Genomic DNA, 17,160 nt, shown 5'->3' with positions numbered 1-17,160 from the left:
GTGTGCATTTGTGTACATGCATATGCTTGTGTGTGTGTGTGTGTGTGTGTGTGTGTGTGTGTGTGTGTGTGTGTGTGTGTGTGTGTGTGTGTGTGTGTGTGTGTGTGTGTGTGTGTGTGTGTGTGTGTGTGTGTGTGTGTGTGTGTGTGTGTGTGTGTGCGTGCGTGCGTGCGTGCGTGCGTGCGTGCGTGCGTGTGTGCTAGTGTGCGTGCGTGTATTTGTAAGTGTGTGCATGTGCTGAACCGAGAAAATGTGTTTGACCTACAGTATGTATGCCTGCATTCCACATGATATATAGTCAGGCCTATTGAACAGCAGTAAGCTTCTGAATTAAGGAGACCATCTGTTTACCATATCCATTCACTTCATCTCCCCTCTCTCTCTCTCTCTCTCTCTGTCTGTCCGATAGGATACAGGACATGTGTTTTTACGCCTGCTCTTGTTTGTGTGTAAGTGTGTGTGTGTGTGTGTGTGTGTGTGTGTGTGTGTGTGTGTGTGTACGTGTGCGTGTGCGTGCGTGCGTGCGTGCGTGCGTGCGTGCGTGCGTGCGTGCGTGCGTGCGTGCGTGCGTGCGTGTACATGCGTGTGCGTGCGCGTGCGTGTGTGTGCATGCGTGTGCATGCCCGCACATGTCTGTCTGTCTGTCTGTCTGTCTGTCTGTCTGTCTGTCTGTGTGCATGTGCGTGTGCGTGAGCGTGTGCGTGAGCGTGTGCGTGCGTGTGCGTGTGCGTGTGTGCGCGCAAGCTTGTGTGCGTGTGTGTATTTTGTGTCCTGAATGCGAGCAGTAGGGGATTAGAGACTGATCTTTTGATCTTTACATTCACAATACACAGACAGCACACGCACCACGCATGCACAGCCAGAAACACACGGGATATGATACAGTATGTAAAATAAATACATTATATTTATAATTCTTCACAAAGCCCATAGTTACAGTAGCCTACATGGTTTTAAGAACACAAGAAACTAAATTAAAATACTGGAGAAAAAATATTTTCAGTTCATCAAGTCATTTCATAGCCCAGTCTAGGCAGTGTAGTAGAGAGGATGCTCTAAGATTAAAGTCCCAGGCAGCAGTTTAACGTTTTCCGGCACACGGTATGATTTCAAACCACAAACAGACTAGACTAGAAAAAGTGCTCCTAGGAGCACAGGTCTCCGTCAGGTCAGGTAGGTTACTGTAGGTCAGCAATGTTCGGAATTTGCCAATCAGGATGGAATATGAAAAATCAGACTGATCAGTCTTGATCACATGACTATAGAGATCATGTGGACTGAACTGCTTGAAATTTGGATACAATCTGAAGGAGTTATATAAAAAATGGCTTTTACATAAGTCGGCCTCCTGGTGGCGCTATAAAGTTCAGATGTGAAAAATGCAGGGCAAAGGTTTTTCCTTGGCCTCTATGGAGTGCACATACAAAGTTTTACACAGATCGGTGCAGTTATACTGTAGGTAAAAACATGAATCGGCTTGTTATAGCACCACCATGACTCATGAGGTTGATGGAAATTGCATGCTGTGTTCATGATTTGAGGCATTTTATTCAAAACGGAGCACTCCTGCAAACTTTGGAAGCCAATCTTAGCCAATCAGGATGGAACAGGAAAAATCCGAAAGACCTGTTTCACTTAATGACTATAGAGATACTGTGTACCGATTTGTGTGATGTATGGCAAAATACTGTCAACAATTTTTGTTGCAAAAGTCGTCCTCTTATCTGCCTCACGGCAAGAAGGTCTTGGGTTCAAATGTGAATTCATTTTTTCTGTGTGGAGTTTGCATGTCCTCCCTGTGTTCACATGTGGTTCAGCCGGGTCATCCGGTTTCCTTACACACCTGTGTCAACCTATGTGTCTCCTCTCGATACCCTACTGACCTGAAGAAACCGACAGTATGGAAGTAGCAAATTTTGAAAACAAATATTTAAACGAGCAGCTGTGGAGGTGAATTTAATAAATATTGAGCAACTGCATTATCTATTTCTTAGCCTAAATTAATAGGCTATTTACAAATAAGCTTTAAAAGATAAGCAACCTGTTGTCTGCTTTTCCTCTGTTATGTGCCAAACTGGCTAGACAGTGCAGCTTCCATGAGGCACAGAGCTGTGCCTGCGTCCATAGTCTTGCATAGCCAGACCCAAACTTTTCAACAATCTCTGAACACTGGAGTCTGGAACTATGCCTCCTGGTGAAAGCTGATTACAGGAAGTTGTCATGTATATTTTAAAATGTCTTTTTGAATTTTCATTTCTGCAAAGGAGCAAGATATGATTTGATTAATACATTTAAATTAGGACAAATTTGCAAAATCAAAATGGAAGTGGGGGGACCACTTTACTCCTGAATCATTTTCAGCACTTGGAGTCAACAGTCTGGCTTGAGAGACTACTGCACACACAATACTCAGGATAGATTGTTTGTGTGTTCTTTAGTTGTCTCTCCATCCTATCCTACTGTATAATAAGGAAACCTCTGTCATCAAATCTGTCATCAAAACCTGTCTGTTTCGCACGGCTCTCCTCAGTGGCTTGAGCAATTGATCTGAACTTGCACACAGGCATTGACCATTAGGATATGCACACAATCACAACGCCTGTTTTTCACTTTCCCAAAATGTAAGCTGTTTATTAGCGTTTTTGAGTAAACACCGGAGATTCAGAGTTCGGGCTATGGGATCTGTCGTCACCATGGTTACAGCCCTACAATCTATGGGAATCTCTAGCTACTGGAAAACAGCCACACAGACAGAACGGTAGAACACACACGCACACTGCAAACTTATAAAGGACTTTCATTTACAGCCTGTGTCCACACCCACTGCGTTTTATGAACGGGAGGGTGCTTTGGATATCATCTTCATAGCACTAGCACGCAGTAACACGTGCAATGTTCGAATCCATGTTGTGTTATTAGCACACATAGCTTAGCTCAAACAGCTTAAACATCAACTCCTCATGGTTGTGTGGGTGGTGGCAACGATTCCACGCCGGGTTGTAAATGACCGGGTTGTCACACACACCGGTCACACCTGAGACCCCCGCGGACCCCAGGTTTGACCTGTGTGTGTGACAACCCTGTCATTTATGACCCGACGTGGAATCGTTGCTACCGACCTGCCTCACAAAAATGATATGGTTGAATGACAGTGGCATTTGGCAAAGGGATATTGAAGTTAAGAGTTAGGTCATATATCCATGTCGCTCAACATGATCCTGAAGCTCCAGCACCTGGCCTAAGATCGTCACTTTTAACAACTCTCTCCCCCAAAATGTCTGTCTCAACAGTTGTGCTCAATCAATGCCATTAACACGCAACACAGCAACAAACTTTGTATGGAATTTTGCCTTTCAATAGGCATTTCAGAGATGAACAAAACCGCAGAGCAGTCCTGAAAATGTATCAGTTTTTGTCCCACATGAAGTGAACAGAGCACATAATTCTTTGAGCGCACAGCCCTAGGTATGGACTAGTGTATACAACTACTAGTTTAAACCTTAAATATTCGCTAAAGTATATCCATGCAGCAGTTCATGGCAGGCGCAGAGCCAGAAAGTCTTTGTGGGGCAGACCTGGAAGTGAACAGGCCTTTCCCACCGGATCGTAGTAACAATTGGCGACACCCCCTTCTGTGATGCACGCAGAACTGCCTCTCACATGAGCCTTAAAGAGCTGGTGCCATGTTTTTGCACTTTTTCTGTTTTTCATGTGTCCATGAGGTTGATAGAACTTCATTAAGCCCCCCGGTGGTGGTTTTATGGTGTTTTATGTCTTCTCTGATTATTTGGAGTTTCTTCCTGGAGGCTGAAATCTTGAGGGTCAAACATGCCAATAGAGAAACAGCCCTTTAGTGACATCACAGAGCCCCCAAAAAACATACCCTCCCCCTCATTATCATAACACAACAGGTGTGGGCATGAGGAGGAGGAGGGACTAGGACAGGTGGGTGGTGCTAAGGTGGTGGAGGAGGTGCTAAGGTGAGAACCAGGCATACTTAATGAACTGGAGGCGTGTCCACATAAAAACATTTTTTTTAACAATTTCTGTACACTTTTTTTTTTTGAAAAAAATCCTTACATTAGTTAAAGGTTTTAGGGTTGAAAAATATCATGGCACTCCATCTTTAACTAACTCCCAAAAATTGCATTATCAGATGGTGCCATGGCGTGCAATGTTAAGCATTAGCATTTCATTCCAGTGCCTCGGGATCGAATCCATCTCCTGCCGTTGTTTATTTATCTTATCTAAAATTAGTGGTGTAGCGCTGGTGTAGGGCTGGTGTAGCGCCCAGGATCACTTAGGAAATTGGCACCGGATGAAAAAATGGGTTACAAAAATCACGGGATAAAAAATTAAGTAAAAAAAAAAATAGTCGCAAATTATTTTATTAAGATTAAGGTTAGGGACAGAATCGTAAATTATCGCACCCTACCCCCCCAATGTAGTGGAGAAAGTCATAAGTATAAAAGTCATCAGTCAAAAAATAGGCTACACAAAGATTTACTTAACTACAATACTCAAGTAAATGTACTTCATTACTGCTACTGGTCAAATGAACTATATTAACACACATAATTTTGACTGTCTATTATGGGCCTTCTCTTTTTGTTTGCAGTTTGATGTCAGGCCTGGCAGCACTGGATGCCAAGTGTTCCAGCCGGCTAGGCCTGATCACAGTGTCCTACTACCTGTGGACCACCTTTGTGGCTGTGGTGGTGGGCATCATCATGGTGTCTATCATCCACCCGGGGGGGGCGGCCCAGAAGGAGGACTCGGGGGACAGTGCCAAGCCAGTCATGAGCTCTGCTGACGCACTGCTGGACCTCATTCGGTAAGACCATTTGAATGCAAACACACACATCAACACATGCACGCACGCACGCACGCACGCACGTATGTCCAACATTCTTAAAGTCATACTGTGTGACATTCATTTTAGTCTGTTTTAGCGACTTTGTAGCTCAGCTGTCATCACAGCGTTTTGTCTACGGAAGGAATGCTGAAAAGGGAATGCTGCAGAGTTCTAGTGCCCAAGGATATTTTGGAAAGCATTAACACTGTTGTCACAAACGTTTTCTATTAACTGTAAAATAAATGCATTTCGTATGGCATGAGTGTAATGTTTAAAGAAGTTGTCAATTGTGAAAAAATATACCAGTAAAGGTTATATTATATATAATCTAAATATATTATATATGTTTTAAAACGTTTTTGATGAAATAATGATAAATAATAATAAATAAAGACATTTAAGTGAGGGTAATAAACTGCATGCTGCTCACTGCTAGCTTAATTTACAGTATATACAGAGTAGATTGAGCCTAGGTGTCAGTGTGTGACTGTGTTTTAAGGGTCTAAATAGCGGAACTGAGTTGTAGGGAGGGTGCTACATGGTTCTTGAGACAGGAAGAGGTTGAGAACAGAGATGAGACAGGCACACTTCTAGTTCCTGTTTTCAGATGGTCGCCCGTCGTGCTGGAGCTTGTTAGAGGATAGTGAGCTTTGAAAGATCTCCACTGGAAGCATAACATTCATGAAACCCTGTGAACCAGACTGAGATGTGCATCAATAGTACACAGGGCCGTATCTTACGTGTCACCTTACCCCTTATCCCTAAACTTCTTTGCCATTTTTTACTATTTAAAAAAATATTTTAAAATAGTTCAAATAGGCAATCTACAAGCTCACAAATTGTTGATGTAGCTCGGCTAGTTGAACTATTTTAAAATGTTTTTAAAATTTGTAAAATCTGGCTACTAACTTTAGGGATAAGGGGTAGGGCGGCGCGCAAGTTAGGGCCCATATCCTTTCTCCCTCACTGAGAAATTCTGGATCTATGAATATTCAAATAAGCACATATTACAGGCATTGCGTCCCATCCACCATTGCTGCTCAAAGCAAGGTGGTTTCACATCACACAACTGGCTCAGATTTTGAGGAAATACAGAGAAGCTCCCCAAAAGCTCCCCAAAAGAGAGAGAGAGAGAGAGAGAGAGAGAGAGAGAGAGAGAGAGACACTCGCAGGCAGCATCTGTGTAGGAGAGAGAGAAGAAACAAGAAATTACCAAAGTCATAATAAAGACGCATGCGGCAGGCTTTTTTTGCCCCAATCTTTTCATAGACCTGATTACTTGTTTTTTGGATTGCTTGTTTCTCTCGCCATAGCGTCGCAGATTAACGCTCTAATGTTTTTTATATAAGTGGTGGCAACATTTTGTGACACCACACGGGTCTTCCCAACAATAGCTAAGATTGAAGTCAGTGTGAACATGGCCAAATAATAACTTAATAGCCAAACTAGGTCTAATGAAGCACGCTAGCATTTAGGCTAACCCTCCTGCCTGAAGCTCTCTCCCTTTCTCTCTCTCTCTGCTGCAAAGAAGGAGAGGCGGGTGCTGCAAAGCGCCGTCTCCCCATTGGCCTAAAGGGGGGGGAGTGTGAAGGACAGCCAGGACAGCCAATGACAAATAGGTGTCAAAGGAGGAGAGGCGGGTGCTGCAAAGGACCGTCTCCCCATTGGCGGGAAGTGTGAAGGACAGCCAGGACAGCCAATGACACTTAGGTGTCACTCAGGTGTCGGACTAGGACTAGTGCTGTCTGTAGAGCCGCTAGCTTTCAGCATGCGGCTAAAAATGAAGGATGCTGTTGGTTAACTGGACAAGTAAATGCACAGCAGCATTGTTACAAAGAAAAAACTATTATGCAGGCACAAACATGAGCTGCACAGCATAAAATAAAGCCATCTTACCTGGATTCACAAGGCACCAAACGTAGCCTTTCGTTCTGGTGTGTTGCTGATGAAAGTTTTAACAAGGCATGGTATGTCCAACGTGTCTCTGGCCAACCCTCTGGCTCTGCTGAAGCTCCTCCTGGCTGTGATTCATTGTCCGTATCTGACAACACAACAGAATTGCAGTTTTTTTTTCTTTTTTTTCTTTAAACTACTTGGTCCAGGTGAAAAACAAGAAATGACATAAAGTCATAATATAGCAGGTTGCGGCAGGCTTTTTTGGCCCAATCTGCAGCACAAAATGTAAAAGTGGTCCGAAAATATGAAGTAATTACAGCACCATGGTTGCTTATTTCTCTCTCAAAAATCTGGCAACCGTATCATTATTTGGACCAACGAAGAAGAAAATGCGGAAGCGATCCTCTTTTGCAAGGCCCGTGTAAAGGACATTATGTTGCGAAAATATGAAGTCATTACAGCACCATAACATGGTTAATAAATCTTATTTTGGGATGTACAATACATGAAAATTACGGGATTAATAACGCAACTTGCGTCGATAACTAATGGAGAGCGGACATTACCGCGAACAGTTAGTTAGTAACATCATACAAGCTAACTATTAGCCAAATTCGGCTAGCGCTCAGAATCCACTGAGAGAGGCGTGTCTAGTCCCATAGCTTGGGAGGACGAGGCCGCCCGTCCAGAGTATGGGACAATGGGAAAATATCCCCATTGGCTTAAAGGACAGCCAATGACGCAAATCTGTCGAATGCAAATCTGTAAAGACAGCCAATGACGCAAATCTGTCGAATGGAAAAATCTGTCGAATGCAAATCTGTAATGTGTCGAAGTAGGGTATGCCTCTTCTTAGAGCAGGTTGCAAGAGCAGGTTGCAACCTGCTAAAAATCTGATATGCGTTTCTGCTAATTCGCCATGGTGTTCACTGACAGTATGTGAGAGGCTGTCAGTAACTCATTGCGCCTTCCGTATTGAACTTTGAATGACCCGGTAGCAAGGTGACCACGTGATTAGTAAAAACAAATATTTTATTCCCCAAAGTAAAATACATTATTGTTTGATATATATGTGTATTATATATATATATATATATATATATATATATATATATATATATATATATATAATTTTCTTTTTTTTAATCATTTTTTTTCTCCCCTTCCCATCACCAGGGGGGCTGCAGCCCCCATTTGTTTTCGAGCTTATGGCTCGAACACCATAAAACCTCCGTCACTCCTGACACCTTATAGTGGGGCGGCGTAGCACGACAATCGTTCCCTTTTGTGATTAAAGCGCCAAATTTGGTAGAGGTGTTGATTGATACATTGGGAACAAATCTGGATATTGGGCCATCGCAAATTCTCACCCTGGTGGGCGTGGCAGCCATTTTTCAAAATGGCCACCAGCGGTTGATCAAATCTTCCTAATTTTTGTCCTACTAGGCCGAAATGTTGCTCAAGTATGTGAGTATGAAGGTGTGTGGGTGTGTTAATGCTAATTGTCTAAAAGGGGGCGTTGCAATGGGAGTGATAGATAACAGCAATATTTTGGGAGAATTGTTCAAATGGTGATACAAGTGGGAAATTTGGTACAAATCATCTTTGGAGATCACGCTTCGATTTAGGAAACCAGGCCACTCTTAAATCAAAGATGGCAGCCTTTTTTCAAGATGGCCGCCAAAATTAGTTTTTGCATTTTTGCATATCTTTGCCTATAATCATTTGAAGTCAATCACCAGATCACCAAATAGCACTCCCATAGTATGTTTTTGAACATTTTCAAACAGGAGTTACCATTTATTTGTAAGTCACTCCTAATGAGAATCGTAGCATCCTCAATTCTGCCACCTCCACCTCCTGTCTTTTCGTCAGTGCCACCGTTTCCAAGCCGTACAGCATCATGGCTGGTACCCCTCCCGTCTTATACATCTTCCCTCTCACTGGTATACTTCTGTTAGAATAAAACTCCTGACACTTTCCTCCATCTGTTTCCTCAAAGTGCTCCTTCCGTCTTCTCAACACACTGTCTTTGGTTGCTAGAACATTTCCATCCATCCTTTATCACCTTAACCTGTTGCTCATCCTTCCCATCTCAGTGCCTCTGTCTAGCCAAAAATGTGCAGGTCCTTTTCTCCCTCCTTGGTGTCCAACCTTTCATACAATTACTCATACTCTTTTCCTTAACCCTCACCACCTTTCTCTCTGCCTTACCCCTCATCGCTTTGTACTCCTCCCTACTTTCTCTCTGGCTGCCTTTCTTATCTCCTCCCTGAGCTCCACACAGCATTGTTCTTCTTCTTCATCTTCACACCTAACACCAGCTCCTAGTACTCAAGCCATACTCAAGCCATGCTTGAGTACTGCAGGCTCCAAGGGCCCAGCTTCCTGCTTTGAAATAGTCTAAATAGGAAGTAAAAGTTCATATGAATGGCCAGTAGGTTTGCTGTTTTACCCCTGCTGATGTCAGAAAGATTTTTTCTCCATTCAAGTGGGTGGGTTTTTGTCGCTAGTTTAAAGTCTACGCATGATATGCGTTTTGGGAAATTATGGTCCCATTTATTTTTAAATTGATGATAAAGTAGGGTATGCTGTAGGAGGGGCGGGATGATTTGATTGACAAGCTACCCAACCAATAGCATTCTTTCCGGTTGCGCAGGATATGACGCGATATAGAAAGATAGCGGATTTGAAATTCCTGAACAATCGGCTTCATTTACGGTCTGTAGAAACCAATGGCGTCACTTTGTCCATACATTTTTACAGTCTATGTGCTACTCATACGCTGGCACCGTCACTGTAAATGGTAACTCCTGTTGTGCTAATAGGTGATTTGGTAATTGACCTCAAATAATAGGTAAAGATATGCAGAAATGAAAAAACAGTCTTTTGGTGGCCATCTTTAAAAAAAATGGCTGCCATCTTTGATTTATGAGTGGCCCGGTTTACTAAATCGAAGCGTGATCTCCAAAGATGATTTGTACCAAATGTCCCGCTTGTATCACCATTTGAACAATTCTCCCAAATGTTGTTGTTATCTAGGCAACTCCCATTGCAACGCCCCCCTTTTAGGCAATTAACATGAACACACCCACACACCTTCATACTCACATACTTGAGCAACATTTCGGCCTAGTAGGACAAAAACTAGAAAGATTTGATCAACCGCTGGTGGCCATTTTGAAAAATGGCTGCCACGCCCACCAGCGTGAGAATTTGTGATGGCCCAATATCCAGTTTTGTTCCCAATATATCAATCAACACTTCTGCCAAATTTGGCGCTTTAATCACAAAAGGGAACGATTAGGCTGATATATCGTGCCACGCGGCCCCACTATTAGTCAAACACTAAAGCATTGTGTAAAATATGCACCAAAGGAATTGACATCGCCAGCATTGGAGAAACAGTGTTTGTCTGTTGTCTGCAGGGCAAAAATCATGCAAGTCTCACTACCAGTGCTTTGAGATCACCACCGGTGATCAAAAGGTCATAATCAGAAAGGAATGCATACTTGTCTTAGAAAACTACAACAAGTAGTCTTAAAGAAAAATAATTACTTTGGAAAATGTCTGGAAAAAGTGCAACATTTTCATTTAGGAAAAGTAACCTGTGTATAATAAATGTGCAAGCATCCCAGCCAATCCTATAAAGCGGGTACTGTACAGTGTGAGAACTGGACTGTGGTGGGTCTTTGGCCATCTGACTAGACCAGTTGGAGCGTTGCCGTGATTGTGTAAGCCCTTCCATATCCCTTTGGGTGTTTTTTTTGGAACCAGCTGCCTTTGACTAGCTGCCATTTCACTTACACACAAATAAGTGGGGCCCTCAACCAACTCTTTGAGTTTCCTGTAGCTTAGCAAAAATGAATTCAAAATCATATGGATTTAATTTGTGTATTACTCACGGTAGGCAAAATACATAACCTTTTGCTTTCACTCCAAAATGAGACAGATAAATATTGTCTGGCATAATGGGAAAAACCTGTAATGTTTTGACTATCTAATGATTGAAACAATTTATTTTTGCAATTGAACTGTTTCAGTGATGATTCTCAATGGAGCTCACATGAAATGCTTTGTAGTATTACAAGGATTTTGCACTTTGAACACAGGTTTTTTTCATCCTAACAGAAGCATTTCATACAGATAAATACAAACCCAGTGCTGTAGATTTAAAAGCCCTGTGACATTTCAGAAAGGTTACAACAAATTTGTCAGATGTTTAGCTGACTCAGCATAAACAACCGCTGCTATGCTGATTGTTGATCGGTCAGGGACCAATCAGAAGGCTGACAATGGGTGAATTGTTGATATTGTAGTTAGTTAGTATTACTATTTTTATTAATAATGTTATTAGTAGTAACTGTTTGTAGTAGTAGTAGTAGTTGTAAAAAATGTTCAATAGTGGAAGGTGCTGGTTGGTAGATGTGATCACCGTGGGGTGCTCCTTCCATTCCGACATCTCGCCACTCCGACTAGTGGCTTCCGCGTGCGGTTAGGGTTAGGGTTAGGGTTAGGTATAGGGTTCGTTAACGTCGGAAAGGCGACATGTCGGAAAGGAGAAATGCACCCGATCACCGTGGTGCGCAAATTACGACGCACTTCTTTCCTTTGTTTGTTTTATTTTTCACACTGTGCAGGGGGTTACAGGATATGCAGTTTTAGTTGTGTGGTTTTCTGCAAATCAAACAAAATACAGAACTAGGAGAAAAGTTACCCACATGTATTCAAAGTAACATAAACATTCGATTATACTGCACATCAAACATATCCAAACTCAAAACAAACTTACTTAGAATGGACGCACACACTGCAGCCTCTACTGCTGCTCTCTGCACCAGACCTGACACACTGACCAAACACTTGCTTTTAAAGGTGCATGGGATTGCAAATCAAATCAACAGCAGGTGCAACTAAATGGCCAATTAACTGCTGTGCACTCAGCATACATTGAAGTGAAAACAAATAGTCCATTTTAGAGGAAAAACAGAAACAATAATACTAAACTTAGAGTTTGGGGAATCTTCTTAACAGTAGTAGTAGAAGTAGTAGTAGTAGTAGTAGTAGAAGCTAGTAGTAGTAGTGGTAGCTAGTAGTAGTAGTAGTAGAAGTAGAGTAAATGTACTTGAGTACTGTACTTAAGTACAGATTCTGAGGATCTGTACTTTACTTGATGAGTATTAGATTTTTTTGATACTTATTACTCTTACTCAAGTACATTTCCAAGACATTGGCTTTTTTTCATTCCCTAAAATGCAATTGGCCACACTTCTGCTCACTAGCCATGTCTGTGGCTTAAATTCTGAAGGCAGCTCTGGGGTGGTTAAGCTGGACATATACTCGTCGTATCCTCGCATGCTGAAAATGTCTGACTTACAATCCGTAGCAGTAGATCTGCTATTTTCGATGACAAGAGGTTATCGATGCAGAATCGAACATGGATACTACATGGCACTCGACCGCCTTGTTAATCCTTTCTTTTACACTTCTTAGTATGCAAAAGAAATATACAGTACTTGATGTTAATCTAGTAATCATACTAGTTCAATGTTTCTGTATTATTACATCTTGTATGGGTGTATAGGAGTGAAATTATTTACTTCTGGTTCCTCAGTCATTTCTATGTTTTTATAGGTGTTTCTGCAGGCTTTGTATTAACGTAGTGGTACAAGCAAGCACACCAGTGCATGCAGTGCAGGTGGTTTCAGAGAGTTACTTCTCAAGAGTTACAAGGTCCTATAAATTCATTGTGAAAACATTACAGCAATTCATCGATATAAAAATTAAGAAATGTACTTCTACTTTTACTTTTACTTGTGATTTAAGTATTTTTAATAGCATGTACTTTTGAATACTTAAGTATATTTAAAATGACTTTTGACTCTTACTTGAGTAACATTTTGACTGAGCTACTTTTACTTGTAGTGGAGTAAATTTGACCAGGAGTATCTCTACTCTTACTCAAGTACTTACTCACTGATTATGTGCTTTTCTTTTTTACCTTTATGTCACACAGCAGTGTGCTTACCCAATGCCCATTCATGAATATTTCCCTCTGTCTTGCAGCAACATGTTTCCATCTAATCTGGTTCAGGCGACGTTTCAACAGGTGAGGGCATTTCAGCCTACACAGCACACTGCACACAACAAATCACAAAACACAAACAATTTGTCATGACCAGGGGAGGCTAATTGTCCCCTGTTCTGTTCCCTTACATTAGTACCGGACAAGTACTCAGATCACCCTTAAACCGAAACCCACTGTGAGTCAGAGCCTATCAGAGTCCAGCACGCGACGAGCGCTCATCTACGGCATCCAAGACGATAATGGAACCGACATACAGAACTTCGCCCTCGACCTGACCCCGCCTCCCGATACAATCGTACGCACGCGGCCAGGAAGCAGCGATGGAATGAATGTGCTGGGAATAGTCATCTTTTCAGCCACCATGGGTAAGGATTACACCAGCGGTTCCCAACCTGTGGGCTGGGGCCCCTAAAATAATTGGCAAAACACTACGATTTGAATTATAATATAACTATGTTATAAAAAAAATATGTAAAAAATATTTCCTGGTATTTTTTCTTTAAAACCTTGAAAAATTAGAAGAGATTTCATTGTGATGCAGAACTTAAGGAATGCTACGTTAGTATGTTAGTTCAATTGATCCAAGCCGGAACACAATCAATTGATTGGTCATTAAAATAGACATGCTCTGAAAATGCACATGGCCCACCCATCTGCTCGCACTTAAGTTCTGTAGTCAGATGGGTGGGCCGCAAACACTTTCAAGATTTTCAAGTGGGCCCTGATCCAGAAAAGGTTGGGAATCAGTGACCACTGGATTACACTAATTCTGTCCTCTCCCAGTTCATTGTCCTCTCTCTATGTGACCTGACAAATTAAACCTCTGATGTTTATTAACCACTGAAACCATGAGTGCTGTTCTCCAGGGGTCTATCCTTGGCCCCCTCCTTGTTTCCCTCTACACCAAATCTCTTTGCCGGAAATAGCCGTTACACAAGCCGACTGTGGGTTTATAGAGCAGCTATTTTTGCAGAATGTTCACCAAATGTTCGCCTATTACGACATGATCAGAATAGGGAAGCTAAGGTTCAAGTGAATAACCACATGAACCCTATAGTATCCCTATTCTGGGGTGAACATGGCAATGTGTTGTGAACTTGTAGATTGACTATTTATGGCAAAGAGATTTGAGGCCCTATTTTTGCCAGTGCCTTACCCATTATCCTTAAACTTCTTTGCCATGTTTTGTACTAATTTGACAAATAGTTCAAATAGCCAATCTACAAGCTCACAATGTGTCGATATAGATTGGCTAGTTGAACTATTAAAACATGTTTTTAAAAATAGTAAAAAATGGCAAAGGATAATGGGTAAGGCACCGGTGAAAATAGGGCCCTTGATCTACAGGGGAAAGAGGATGGGGCCTAGTATAGACCCCTGGGTGACAAAGTCTATATAGAGGTTAAATATGTGTATTACTTTTCCTCACAGGCATCATGCTGGGAAGGATGGGACCCAATGGCAGTGCCTTGGTGAATTTCTGCCAGAGTTTGAATGAGGCTGTCCTGAGAATCGTGGCCATTGTTATATGGTATTGTTCAATATTATAATATACATTCAATTTTAACAATGTATTATTATTATTGTCTCCGCCAGGCCGAAGGCGTGGCCGAGACTGTTTTCACCCCTGTCCGTGTGTGTGTCCAACCGTCCATGTGTGTGTGTGTCCTTCCGCCTGTGAGCAACTCATCTCCGGCACCATTGGTGCCAAAGGCATGGCGAGAGTATTTGCCCCCTGTCCGTCCGTCCGTCCGTCCGTCCGTCCGTCCGTCAGTCCGTGTGTCCGTCCGTCCGTCCGTGTGTCCGTCCGTCCGTGTGTCATTCTGTCTGTGTACAGCTAATCTCCATCACCATTGGCTTGATCGCAGCGAAACTGTGTACACACACTCCCTGGATGCCAGAGCAGAACTAGCCTGGGACCAGACGAATCTGCCAGTGCAAAAAAAAAAAGCACTCTGCGATTTGGGTCTGGCACCGCTCCATAGAGAATCCATTTCCTGCTCCAGAAGACGGGGGTAACCAATCAGGGCCCAGCATTCAAATATGGGAGACTGTAATTGGTAGTTGGTTGTTTGTAGGTCTAACCAATTGCGTTGAGAGTCATTGTTTTGATCCCGCAGTGATATAGTCTGGCTACGCGATGCTAGAGCAGAACCCCTACCCCAAGTCTTTGACATGGGCCTTTTATAGCGGCACCAGGAGGCAGATTTGTGCAAAACACATTTTTTGACAGTACTCCTACAGATTTTTCATATTTCATCCTGATTGGCTAAAATTGGCTTCCAATGTTTGCTGGAGTACTCAGTTTTGAACAAAATGCGTCAAATCATGAACACACAATTTTCAGACAAGGGTGTGAAAAACTCGCTCGATATGGGCTCTCGCTCGATGCAGGCTCTCGCTCGATGCGGGCACTCGCTCGATGTGGGCTCTCGCTCGATGCAAGGTTTTTAATGGCAACATCGCGTTGTTCTCAATCAATTCCACAAGTTGGGGGTGAGAATTTGTTGGTGCTACTACATTTGACCTTTGACCCTGAGTGTCGTGATCCAGGTACTTCCCGTTTGGCATTGTGTTTCTGGTGGCTGGGAAGATCCTGGAGATGAGTGACCCATCAGACATGGGGAAGAAGCTGGGCTTCTACGCATTCACCGTGGTGACTGGCTTGATACTGCATGGCCTCTTCATCCTCCCAGCCATGTACTTCTTCATCACCAAGAAGAGCCCCATTGTTTACATCCGGGGGATCCTGCAGGCCCTGCTGATCGCCCTGGCCACCTCCTCCAGGTAAAGGGGCATGATAGCAATGAAACTGAATGACCTGTCATTTACATTTTATTTAATGCAAATAAGTCTGACATGAGAGACAAGAGGAAAAAGAGGGAAATATTCTTGGAGTTTTTGCAACTGAGCTGCATCCACAATCAGTAATGAATTCCCAGTAATGCACAAACAAAGAATATTTGCCAGGAATGTTTGCCTTTGTACTATGGCACGGCATCAAATCAATCTCCATCCAAATCTATCTGCTGTACTTTACTACTTCAATTTAACATCTGCTTTCTCTTTATTTGCTGTCAACAGTTCCACTTCACAGTATGTCACCTTTTCACTCCTTAGATAGATCTCCTCATGTGTAATAGCTCTGCACGGAAATAATAACATTAATTATTTTTTCCTTTTCACCGGAACAAGAATAACACTCAAATGGCAGAAAGAACAACAGAAAAGCTCTGTTGTTTGTTGTTGGAGAAAATGTGCATGTACTGGAAAACACTTGAGCTTTTGTGTGTGTGTGTGAGAGTGTGTGTGTGTGTGTGTGTGTGTGTGTGTGTGTGTGTGTGTGTGTGTGTGTGTGTGTGTGTGCGTGCGTGCGTGCGTGCGTGCGTGCGTGCGTGCGTGCGTGCGTGCGTGCGTGCGTGCGTGCGTGCGTGCGTGCGTGCGTGCGTGCGTGCGTGCGTGCTTGCGTGCGTGTGTGTGTGTGGGTGCACTCCTAAGATGAATTAACCTACTGTACAAGTTGCCGCTTTGGAAATGAAACCTCTTTTTACCACCGTCAGTGAAACTCATGGTAACAATACTGTAGCACCCATTGCATGCCTTGTGATGCATTATCACAGAAGTGCTCCTCCTCATAACTTTTTTGCTGCAGCAGTCCGTTCACAAAGACCACATTACATACCATTTCTTAGATATTCATTAGTAATGCAACATTCCTTAATGTGACGTTTTCATATTTATCAGCAGCACTTTGAGTTATCCCACATTCTGCCTCTGTTCCAGCTCGGCCACGCTGCCTATCACCTTCAAGTGCCTCTTGGAGAACAACCACATCGACCGGCGCATCATCCGCTTTGTGCTCCCCGTGGGCGCCACCATCAACATGGACGGCACGGCTCTGTACGAGGCCGTGGCAGCCATATTCATCGCACAGGTCAATAATTACGAGCTGGACCTGGGCCAGATCATCACCATCAGGTTGGTAGTAAAGCCGGATGACAGACCGCTGCGGTCATATTGTGCCATCTGTGCATAGACGCTTATTAACATGGTATAGATATGATGAGGCTTTAATGTCGCTCACTTCAACATGATACCACCACATCAGACTAATCCAGTCCCCTCAGGAGTGGGAGGGGGAGGGAAGAGGAGACCTTTGTTAATCCCGTGAGGGGGAAATTCCGTTTCAGCATCACCCAGCTGAAGGCTGCTTGATTGATTGATAAACATAATATTTGTACATTTATGTCAAAAGGAAAATCACCAAAAAAGATCAAGAGCTTATTCCCATTGCGGTCCTTTGACTGCAAATGTGTGTGCA

The 17,160-nt window shown here is 42.9% G+C and overlaps 1 protein-coding gene across 1 annotated transcript in view; it reads left to right on the top strand.

The window, feature by feature from the left end:
- Positions 1-17,160, top strand: part of slc1a7b (solute carrier family 1 member 7b) — a gene marked incomplete at its 5' end in the record, with an annotated part of 41,395 nt that overhangs the window by 19,601 nt on the left and 4,634 nt on the right. The window contains 6 exons of the mRNA XM_084066851.1: positions 4,619-4,834; positions 12,818-12,860; positions 12,973-13,204; positions 14,271-14,370; positions 15,393-15,626; positions 16,623-16,817. Of these exons, the coding sequence (XP_083922977.1) occupies positions 4,619-4,834; positions 12,818-12,860; positions 12,973-13,204; positions 14,271-14,370; positions 15,393-15,626; positions 16,623-16,817 (1,020 nt within the window). The remainder of the gene's footprint in view (positions 1-4,618; positions 4,835-12,817; positions 12,861-12,972; positions 13,205-14,270; positions 14,371-15,392; positions 15,627-16,622; positions 16,818-17,160) is intronic.

Source organism: Gymnoscopelus microlampas (assembly GCF_963454915.1).
Source record: "Gymnoscopelus microlampas genome assembly, chromosome: 9".
Classification (NCBI taxonomy): Eukaryota; Metazoa; Chordata; class Actinopteri; order Myctophiformes; family Myctophidae; genus Gymnoscopelus; species Gymnoscopelus microlampas.
Note: the sequence above shows the minus strand (reverse complement) of the source record. Positions and strands in the feature narration are given on the sequence as shown.